Below are 11838 nucleotides of genomic sequence, written 5' to 3'. Positions count from 1 at the left end.
GGAATGTCACAAGGTTTTGGTGAAATGCAGCTTAGTTTCATTAATAAAGCAAATTTCTTATTTAGTTTAACAGTCATGTTCCTGGAATACTGCACATGTAAGTTTCATGGAAATGCTTTTAAGCTTATGCCCTTGTTCGGTAAAATTACTTTCAAGATATCCTTTTGACTATGTAAACTGGAATTGTTTCATGATTTTGAAATGCAACCAGTATAAACGAAAACATTTTAGGGGTGGGGGAAAACCCACCACTAATCTCTGCTAGACAAAGTTCTTAAAATCAAAAGGCCTATTCACACAAAATTATATGTAATGACTGTAGTAATCAGTTTATTACACAGATTAATCATTCTTGAACGTACAAGCTCCAGGGGAGCAATTGGGTCTTTAAATATACACAAGTATTTCCATCAAATGAATTTTCACCCTTACATCCAGATAGACCTAAGCAGTTAAAAACATAAGAAAAATAAGAGCTATTAGCTATGTATTAACTGAGAAACCACATACAAACCAAAGAATGTGGAAGAGAGAAAGGGGCTGAAAGGACAAAGGTTGAAGGGTGGGGAGATGCAAAAGATGTGGGAACAAAGCCCATCACACTTTATGTACTAATAGCTCCAATCCATTTAAATGTTGACCAGTTAAACTTAGACCTTAAAATACAGGATGTGGGTAGAGTTTAATCTGGTTGGTCATAACTTTCACCTAAGACGGAGGTCCTTCGGAATAAAATGAATACAGAAACAGCTTCGTGTTCTTCGCCTTGCTTTTCATAACTGTTTTGAGTTTAAAAGGATTCCACTTAAAAACAATCTCCTACAGGTCAGTGGAGCTTTTCTTCCCCATCCAAGCACACACCATACCCACCACCCCTCACCTTGCCGTTATCCAAATTTAAGTCAGTAAGGAAAACTTTTAGTCTCACACCTAGGTTACGCTTGGAGAACTGGCTTGTCACACACACACTTCTCTGCTAGGAGGCAATGTTGGTACAGAAGTACAGTATTTCTAGTTTGTTGTTCCAAGTATGTACAACACGCAGCACTGCTGTATCAGGTAAACATGTGCACAGGGGAAGATGAGGCGTGGGCTCATAGAAAGCAGTCAAATGGAAATCAAAAGGACTTTCTCTTTCAGAGTTCCCCTATCTTTATTTGTAGAGGTTATCCAATAATTTCTTTAATTACATCGCATACTTCTGAGTCCATTCCCGAGCTATTCTGTTGTACCTGTACACACAAAGAGAAGCGTGGCTTAACACAGGTGGAGTCAGTCAGAAAGCAACAGATTTCATTCATTATCCTATCTAATAATTTGAAGGGACTAACTAGTAGTAGTCTAGCAAAGACTTCTAAATTTCTATTAAGCATTTAGTCAGTGATGGTGGGAAAAGGCTGTAAAACCCAAAACAATGTCCTTTAAATGCTACTAATAGGATTCTGATTACATGTTAGCATTTGCTGGTACACCTTTATTCTATATTTGACTGACCCATTTCCTCTTTTTTTTTTCAGTTTTATTATTTATTTTGTGAGAGAGAAAGAGAGAGAGAGAGACAGACAGAGAGAGAGAGCGAGCGAGGGGAGAGAGCAGTGGGGGAGAAAAACTCCCAAGCACAGAGACAGCACAGAGCCTGACGCAAGGCTCAAACCCATGAACCATGAGAGCATAACCTGAACCAAAACCAAGAGTCAGATACTGACTGAGCCACCCAGGAGCCCCAATGACTGACCTATTTCTAAGAAAGATCTTCAGTCACTGATTCATTTATTTGGAATTTTTAAAACTACATAATTCTACATTATATATGGTTCTTAAAATCATATACCAATAGTGATTAAATTCATGTAATACTTTCCTAACAATGTGGTTGCTAAAACTGAATGGGTTTATTACTCCAGAACATTCTGGTAGTAAAATAAGCAGGGCAGAAGATTCTTTGTTTAAAAAGAGATGCAGGAAAAGTTCAGTGAACAATACCACTACAATCACTTGGAAAATGCCTCTTGGTAGGCATTCATGCCCACCTAGATACTGGACAAAATAGGTCTCTCATTAAAAGTTTATTTGTGTGGGGACTCCTGGGTGGCTCAGGTGGTTGACAGTCCACTTCAGCTCAGGTCATGATCTCATGGATGGTAAGTCTGAGCCCTGCATTGGGCTCGCTGCTGTCGGTGCAGAGCTCACTTCAGATCCTCTATCCACACCACCACCCCCCCCCGTCTCTCTGCACCTCCCACACTCTCTCCCTCAAAAATAAACAAACATACTCAGGTGCCTGGGGGGCTCAGTTAAGCACCTGACTTCAGTTCAGGTCATGAACCTGGGGTTCGTGAGTTCGAGCCCCACGTCAGGCTCTGTGCTAAGAGCTCAGAGCCTGGAGCCTGCTTCAGATTCTGTGTCTCCCTCTCTCTCTGCCCCTCTTCCACTCATGCTCTCTCTCTTTCAAAAGTAAGTATTTAAAAAAAAATACTATATAAAAAGTTAACTTGTGTGGGGCACCTGTCTGACTCAGTCAGTAGAGCATGCAACTCGACATATCTCAAGGTTGTGAGTTCAAGCTCCATGATGGGTGTACAGATTACTTAAAAAAATGTTTGTTAAGTCTTAAAAAAAAAATTGTGGATGTATTCACAAATAGAAAAAAGCAGGATCTAATTTTATTCTGAATGCAGCCAGAAATACATGACTATAGATACCATTCAGACCTAAACACAGACAAAACTAAACTAAGAACCAGTTGCAGTTAAATTCCCTCATTGCTGGTGTAGCTCCATTTAAAAATACACTATCTGTAAGACTCTCTAATCCAACAGAATTCAAATAATTCTTAATCCTTTTTAATTTAAAAAAATGTTTTATTTATTTTTGAGAGAACACAAGTCGGGGAGGGGAGAGAGAGGGGGACAGAGGATCTGAAGTGTGCTCTGCATTTGAACTCATGAACCTTGAGATCATGACCTGAGCTTAAGTTGGACGCCCTACCGACTGAGCCACCCAGGTGCCCCAATTCTTAATCCTTTTGACTTTAGAAAATGATCCATAATTTCCCACCTACTGCCTCCTACAGTCTTACATGAATGCACAAAATTAAAAAATTAGAACTTTCAGTTACTATCTTTTTCAATATTCTGACCACTCTTCAATAATTCATAGTACAATTGTAAAATACATAAATTCTTTTTTAAAAACATGTAAATTCTACATTAAGATTTGTTTTTAAAGGAAATTTGGGGCTTTCATGTCTTGTTGTAGTAACTTTCTTTTTAGATTATGCCAAATGGTAGAAAATCAATTCCCTTTTCCCACTCAGTTACAAATACCTACCAAAGACAGGCTTTCGTAAGTCAAAAGCCAAACAGGAGACATGAGGCTGTTAGAAAATAAACTACAGAGAAGTTTTTCTAGACAGTGGGAGTCATTTGAAACAATGAGAGATAAGATCAGCATCTTCTAGTTATAGACACTTGATGTAAACACTCTTCTTTCTGTTCCCAGGTCAGTATATTAGAACTTCATTTTAAATATCTGACTCAGCCCTGAGTTAAGATCTGAGACACAAACATCTCCACCCCACCACAGGTACTTTTCTGGCCATACTTACTTTTCTCTATCTGTTTTGTAGATCCGAGCAATCTCAGGCACTAAAGGATCATCTGGATTGGGATCACACAACAGAGAACAGATGGACAAGAGTACTATAATGGTGGGGGAAAAAAGGTATAAATTAGTAGAGGATAAAAACAAAGGGTTGAAAGAAACATGAGATGCCAACACACAAGAAAATTCTAAGAACCTATTCATATTGTGGTGTCTAGGAGCTTTGTGAGTTCTACCTAACTTTATAGTAACAAGAATCAACAAAAATTCATGTAGGATTTCTCTATGCTTGAACCCCTAAGGATACTGGCCCAGGCTGATGAAGTGACTTGTCCACTGTCCCTGGTTAGTGAGTAATTAATGTAGAATTAGAATTCAGGTCTTCCAAGTCCTAGACCAACACTTTTCATAGGCCATAAAACTCAATATTTAGAAACCCATCTTCAGAAATAAATGGCTCTCAAAATTCCAAAGACAACCACACTACTGAATGCTCTCAGAAGTGACAACCATGAAATCGAACAATCACTGCTTTCTCTACGACAGGTATTACATTCAGATGCGATGGATTTCATTTTTAGTTGAAAACAATTTAGTCTAAAAACATAACGGCCCGTATTTGCCCCCAAATGGAGCTGGCCATACTTAGTATACAGGATACAACATTTTAAGTTCTCAAATTCTTTTCAGTGACAATTTAGAATCTCATCTAAGCCATTTTCTCAGTGACAACGTGGAACACAGGAGACAAATAATACAATTGCCTCTGTTCAAATTTGTTGTAAACTTATGTATTCCTTACTGAATGCAAAGGAGGAGGCCAAGGCCACTAATTGTATTAAATCCAGGGGTCTCTGACATACTAAAATAAATTCTAATTCTTCTATTCTGATGCAAGAGAACTCAGCTATCTTATTTCTAATATTCTGTAGCAGGAGACAATGATTCTAAGCTCATTTTACTCCCAAAACATCAAATTCACCAGGAAAATAATTCATTTTCCTACCTAGAGAGATCAAGGGCTTCTGAGAGGTGAGGAAAAGGTTCACGTGCCCTTTATCATTCACTTTGTTAACAAAAAAGCTATTTCCTTAAGAGTATATGGAAAATAAAAAACATCAGGAAAGATGTTTTCTGACTCTTCATTCCTGTTGCCCACAATTCTGGCAGATGGCATTCCCAAAACATCTTCTCTTCCCATTGTCAGGTGTATCACCTGATGCCCTCTTCAAGCACAGAACATTCTAACAGCAATAAGGAAAGATTTCATGTATTTCCTGGAAATGACAACAGGAAGTTACAGATTTTTGAATGTTCATGAAATTATTGACTATTACTGAAAGAAGAAACTTGTCCAGCCCATCAAATTGGCAAGAATTCAAATAAATCTTCACCTGAAATTAGATAAGCTACCAGATTAGTATTTGCACAAATTCCCTTACCAAATTTCTCTTCCAATTATTCCAATAAGGCAACCTTAAGAAAATTTTTTTAAATAAATAAATTTTTTAACTCTTTCCAGGAAGGAAAGGAAGGTGGGGTGGTGGTTACCTGGACCTGGTAAAAAGATTCTTACTGTACTACTGAGGGTCCTTTTAAGTCATACAACACTGCTTTTGGCTTATAACTTACTATACATTCCTTCTCCATAAAGAGATACTCCTATTTGTATAACCTGCAGAGACACTTCACTGAAATGACTAAATTTTTATCTACATCAATATTTTTCATCAGTATATACTCATTTTCATCAGGGTCATAACCCACAGTCACTTCTAAATCTAAAAACATATAATCAAGTGGCTTTATAGCACATTTAACCGCTTCTTTTAAGGTTTCTGTATATTCAGATCCCTAACATATACACTCAAAGCAGAAAGAACTTCAGGTCAAAGTTACTGCCCTCAACAAAGGAATAATATCACATATAGGATTCAGGCCTTTCACAGAACTACTTGCCCAAACATTCAATTTACAAAAAGGAGTCATTAAAACATTAAACTTAGGTATACTGATATAATCAAGTTCAACAAAATAGAATGCAATTATTTTAAAAGATAGCTATCCAGACAAAGAGAACATAAGTCAAATAAATTAATGGCCCTTATGAGGTAGCGTAACTGAAAAATCAACACTAAGCACAGAAGGGGGAAGAAAAAAAAGAGCTATGGTTAACAATTTCAGCTATTAAACCTTTCCCCTCCTACACACACACACACACACACACACACACACACACACACACACACAATCTACCTCTCTTGGTCCCATTACTGGATTTCTATCTTTACTGATACTTGGTGAAGGAAGAACCACCAGGCAAGGAAATCACAATAACAACACTTTCACAAGCAGCCCCTCAATTACAAAGAGGCTTACAAAAAGAAAAGGGCCCACTTATCTGGAAAACTATTTCAGTCACTTTTTTTTTAAAGATTTTATTTTTGAGCAATCTCTATAGCCAATGTGAGGCTCAAACTCACAACTTGGAGATCAAGAGCTGCATGCTTTAGTGACTCAGCCAGCCAGGTGCCCCTCAACTTTTAAAAATGTGTCCTCCTAGTTTTTTGTTTATATTTTTGCCTGGGATGCCATAATTTTCAATTTGATGCCCCAGATTTTTTTTTTTTTTTTTTTGAGGGAGAAGGGGAGGAAGGGGGAGGGAGAGAGAGAGAGAGAGAGAATGCACACATGAAAGCAGGGGAGGGACAGAGAGAGAGAGACTTGAGTAGGTTCCATGATCAATGTAGAGCCCAATGTGGGCTTGATCTAACCACCCTGAGAGCATGACCTGAGGTGAACTCAAGAGTCTGACACTTAACTGACTGAACCACCCAGGCACGCTAAATGCCCCAGTCTGGTTAAGCATCCGATTTCAGCTCAGGTCATGATCTCATGGTTCATGCGTTCAAGCCCCATGTCAGGCTCTGTGCTGACAGCTCAGAACCTGGATCTTACTTCAGATTTTGTCTCCCTCTCTCTGCCCCTACCCCACTCATGCTCAGTCTCTCTCTCAAAAATAAATAAACATTAAAAAAAAAATTTTTTTTTTTAAATTGTCAGAGGCACCTGGCTGGCTCAGTCCATAGAGTATGCAACTCTTGATCTCAGAGTTGTGAGTTCCAACCCACACTGGACATAGTGCCTACTTAAAAAAAAAAAAAAAAAAAAAAAAAATTGTTAGAGTATACAAGTCATATTTATAAAAACAACAAAGTTATAACAGCAAATATCCAACATTTTTTAGAACAGTGCCTTTATCCTAGTTATCTGAGTGCTTACAAGAAACCAATTAACTATCCATTTTGCTTTTTGAAATCTTTATAATAGTAATGAAATGGTTAGAATTACCATCCTATTTTACAGATGAAAAACTGAGGAATACAGAAGTTAATGTGTCTCAAGATTCATGTGATAAGAGGTAGAGCTGAGAGGTGAATATAGGCAGTTGGATTCAGAATCTATGTTTTTTACCATGGAACTATGTTGCCGCCTGCCTAAATGTACACATTAAAGAAAGGATAAAATATAACAAAATAGTAAAGAAAAATATTTCATACACCAATCTCATCACCCAAATGCCCACATTATTTCTTTCTAGCTACTTAACATACTTTTTTTTTAAGATTTTTTTTTTTAAGTAATCCCTACACCCAACATAGGTCTCGAACTCACAACCCTGAGATTAAGAGTTGCAAGCTCCATTGAATGAGCCAGCAAAGAGCCCAAACATACTTCTATATTAACTTGACCTATAATATATACAAATTTTATCTCTTTTCTGCTTTTTTCAAACATAGTATTTTCCCATTTTTTACAATATTGGTAAGGATCAATACTCTTTTTAAAAGTGTGTGCTAGAACGGATTATTTCTTCCTCTACTGTTGGATCTTTAATTTCTAATTTTTAGAAATAAGTAAATGTTCACAAATGTTATTTCCACACAGGTTCACAAATATACTTCCACACAAAACATTTTTAGCGTTTGAGGTTATCTATCTTCTTAGTACAAATGAATGAAACTAGAATTACTGGGTCAACGGGAAGTAATGATTAAATCTCTTATCTTTTAACACATACTGACTGGGATTTACAAATCTATACTCCTACCTGTGGTATGTAAGCACCCGTTTCAATGTATTTCACCAGCATTTGTTTGTTTTTTTTTAAAGATCTTTGTTAATTAAAAAGGTGGAAAATGGGAACTTAATTTTCATTTCTTTGATTGTTTTGCTCCTTTCTGACCATTCACCTATTGGGATCTTTTTCTTACTTATTTTTATATATGTTCTATTTTATTTTTTTAATTAAAAAAAAATTTTTTTTTAATGCTTATTTATTTTAGAGACAAAGAGCACAAGCCTGGGAGGGGCAGAGAAAGCCAGAGACAGAATCTGAAGCAGGCTGCAGGCTCCGAGCTGTCAGCACAGAGCCTGACATGGGGCTTGAACCCATGAACCAAAAGATCATGACCTGAGCCAAAGTCGGTCACTTAACCAACTAAGCCACCCAGGTGCCCTGTATGTTCTTCCCATTTTAAACACACTAGCCTATCTTCTCATTTGCAGCCTATTTCTTGTACTTGTGTTTTGACAGCTTTTAATCTACTTGTGATTTCATTTGGGTATGATGTTGAGGGGCTGTACAATTTCAAATCAACAATATAAGAAAATGTTTGTTAACTACTCAGTTCACAGATATAAAAAATTGCCAACCTACTCATATAATTAGGTTTTATTTAGAACTACTGGATATTTCATCACAAAATTAGTGACAAATCTTTAAATATACATTCAAACACACATACACAGGACTATATACGAAAAAAATCAAGATGATCAAATAAAAAATTTTTTATTAAACTGGTCATATTACAGGATGAATCTGTTACTAATAGAAACCTCAAGACCAGACCTGATAAAACCTTAAAGAGCCTGAATATGAATTCACCTATCCTTTGTTCTTCAAGACCCCATAATCTATATTTATACCACAAGCATTCCTCTAAAAAGGCTGTTATTTCCTTTTCTGGAACAGTATCTATCCTTTCCATTCGTGGATTTCAAGGTTGGAAGAGATATTAATTATCTTCTACTTTAACTTTCCTCTAAAAAATATTCATACCTAGAGGCCATTTTCCAACCTAAGCTTGAATGGCATAATGGACAGAGTAGTCATAACACCAAAGAATACCTATGCCTGAAAATCCAACTCCCTCCAGTGGTCTCAAGGTCTACTAAAAAATAAGGGTACTGCTACCTCCTCTTAATAGGAATAAGAGTCATCATTTCAAAATAAGTAACCTTTAAAAGACAAAAAACACTGCTGCTTTATCTTGATATCAGATACCTATTCCATTACCTTTTGAAATAGTTAGTGCTGGAGACCACTGTGACCGTAGAATATCAAGACAAATGCTGCCATTACTGTTAATATTTGGATGATAAATTCTTGTTGTAAATGCAACCTAGAGAAAAAAGAAAAACTTTTATAAACTGGTTTACTGGTATCACAGAAAGCACATAAAAAACAAGTGCCATACATATCCCAGTTACCTTAGGTGGCTTGAAAGGATAATCTGTTGGGAAATGAATTGTCAAGAAAAATACTCCACCCTGATAGGGACTGTCATTCTGTTGATAACAAGAAAAGTGGGATTAAAATGAGTGAATTATATCAACATTTATTCCAAAATCAATCTGAATACTTACTGGCCCCATTATCGTAGCTTGCCAATGGAACACTGAAAAAGAACAAAAAATCATCATGAAGTAATTATCTCCATTATAGGTACACTATAATAACATATCATTCCCTGTATAATCCCAGTTTATTCATAAGCAATATGGTAAGCCCTAGGCAGGATGACGAATCTAAATCAAGTCTGAGTCTGAAGAGAGAAAAGAAAATGACTAGTATAGTCTAGAACACTGGTAAGATGCATAATGAAAAAGTATTTGGGCTAAAAGATCTTGAAAATTCTTATTAGGGAGACAAAAATTCTTGACAAGGCCCAAGCTCCACTTGTAAATCAGCATTTCTTACTTCAGAGGGTAAAAAAGAACCAAAGATTCAACTCTTCAATGTGTTATATCATTTCCTTAACACATTAATATACAATAGACTCCTTTTATAATACTGGTATAGAGCAAGACTGTAAAGTCAAAGTAGATAATATTCAAATTAGGAAAGACTGGCTTTTACAGCAAGAAAAAACTGAGAGCACTTACATGTAGGGCTTTAGAATTACTAGTCCCTTACTAACAGATGAAAGATCAATATTTGTCTCTTTTTAAAATGATCTAGAATCTACAACATCAACAAGGCAGAGAAACACGAACTAAACTAAAAACACATTAAGATGGAATTTGATTAACAAAAGCATCTGAAGACCTACCATTAAAATCTTAATTGAGTATTCTGTTACACTAGTTAATTTAAGAATACCTACTGGAATCACTGACTCAAGTCTCCCTCTGGAACTCTTCTCGACTCCTAGCTCTCCTTGTGGAAGTATAAAAAAGGAGGTAAGAAGGTAGTGGGAGGATATCTAACACGGACTCAAATAACAATGGTTTGGTAAATAGTTCAGGAATCACTACGATGCCATAAAAAATAAGGGAGGGGTGTGGCACCTGGCTGCCTCAGTTGGTAGAGCATGTGACTCTTGATCTCTTGGTTGTGAATTCAAGCCCCACGTGTGGTATGGAGTTTACTTAAAAATACATACATACATACATACTTAAAAAAAAATCACTACAGTTTCCTGGCTCAGTTGGTAGAGCATGTGACTTTTGATCTGTAGGCTGTGAATTCAAGCCCCACGTGTGGTACGGAGTTTACTTAAAAATAAATAAATAAATAAATAAATAAATAAATAAATAAATAAAAACTTAAAAAAAAAATCACTACAGTTTCCAAGTAATAGAATTCTCTAGAAATAGTTTGGGGTAAAATATTTGGCCATTAGCATAAAATATTGCTGTATCTTACGTCTAGATTTCAAAAACCTTTCATTTAAGGATCAATTTTAGCAGCTGTTAAAAATAAAAATTTACGGGGCGCCTGTGGCTCAGTAGGTAAAGCGTCCGGCTTCGGCTCGGGTCATGATCTCGCAGTCCGCGAGTTCGAGCCCCGCGTCGGGCTCTGTGCTGACAGCTCGGAGCCTGGAGCCTGTTTCGGATCCTGTATCTTCCTCTCTCTCTGACCCTCCCCTGTTCATGCTCTGTCTCTGTCTCAAAAATAAATAAACATTAAAAAAAAAATTAAAAAGAAAATAAAAATAAAAATTCACGGGGAGCCTGGGTGGTCAGTTGGTTAAGTGTCTGACTTAGGTTCAGGTCATGATCTCCAGTTTGTGAGTTCGAGCCCCACATGGGGCTACCTGCTGTCAGCATCTTGAGAGCCCAGTTGGGATTGATCCTCTGTTCCCTTCTCTCTCTGCCCCTCCCTGCTTGCATGCAGGCTCTCTCTCTCAAAAATAAATACACATTACAAAAAAAAAAAAAAAAAAAACCTCATGGTAATGAATTAAAAAGTTTTGATAGTCTAAAACAAGCAAAAACAAAAAAACTCCCACTACCATCCTGGTTTGATGCTGAAAACCAAATTACACAAACTAAAAGCTACAACCTCTTTCGTGAGAGTTTAAATGTTAAGTTCACATCTCACTGATTACTCTTTAGAATACTCAAAGATGAAACTTTTTCTTTTTTTTTTAAATTTTTAATGTTTATTTTTGAGAGAGAGAGCGTGAGCATGGGAGGGGCAGACAGAGAGGGCAAAAGAGAATCTGAATCAGGCTCCAGTCTTTGAGCTGTCAGCACACAGCCTGACTCAGAGCTCGAACTCACGAACCGTGAGATCATCACCTGAGCCAAAGTCAGAGGATTAACAAACTGAGCCACCCAGGCACCCCAAAGATGAAGCTTTAAGGCTAAAAAACATAACCAAGAATATCTGTTACAGTTTGAGAATGAAACTCAAGAGACCCACATTTGAATTCAAGTACAGATCTCCAGAGAGTCACATTCACCAAGAGGTCAAAACAAAAGGGGCACCTGGGTGGTGCAGTGGGTTAAGGTTCTGACTCTTGATCTTGGCTCAGATCATAATCTCACAGTTTTTGTGGGTTCGAGCCCATGCAGAGCCTGCTTGGGATTCTGTCTCCCTTTCTCTCTGCTCTTCCCCTGCTTGTGCTCTCTCTCAAAAAAAAAAAAAAAAAAAAAAAAAAA

General features: G+C 37.0%; 1 protein-coding gene across 4 annotated transcripts in view; it reads right to left on the bottom strand.

The window, feature by feature from the left end:
• Positions 1 to 303: 303 nt before the first annotated feature.
• The window catches only part of UBE2D2 (ubiquitin conjugating enzyme E2 D2), a 53601-nt gene continuing 42066 nt past the window's right edge, over positions 304 to 11838 (bottom strand). For 3 of the 4 annotated variants that reach the window (XM_049649353.1, XM_049649354.1, XM_049649356.1), the window contains 5 exons: positions 9316 to 9347; positions 9160 to 9237; positions 8966 to 9071; positions 3608 to 3701; positions 304 to 1232 (listed from right to left, as the gene is read on the bottom strand). In XM_049649353.1, the coding sequence (XP_049505310.1) occupies positions 1187 to 1232; positions 3608 to 3701; positions 8966 to 9071; positions 9160 to 9237; positions 9316 to 9347 (356 nt within the window). In that variant the 3' untranslated portion in view covers positions 304 to 1186. Of the gene's footprint in view, positions 1233 to 3607; positions 3702 to 8965; positions 9072 to 9159; positions 9238 to 9315; positions 9348 to 10055; positions 10075 to 11838 lie in introns of those variants that run through there. The other variant, XM_049649357.1, reaches the window with a different exon arrangement.

Source organism: Panthera uncia (assembly GCF_023721935.1).
Source record: "Panthera uncia isolate 11264 chromosome A1 unlocalized genomic scaffold, Puncia_PCG_1.0 HiC_scaffold_17, whole genome shotgun sequence".
In the NCBI taxonomy this organism is placed as follows: domain Eukaryota; kingdom Metazoa; phylum Chordata; class Mammalia; order Carnivora; family Felidae; genus Panthera; species Panthera uncia.
Note: the sequence above shows the minus strand (reverse complement) of the source record. Positions and strands in the feature narration are given on the sequence as shown.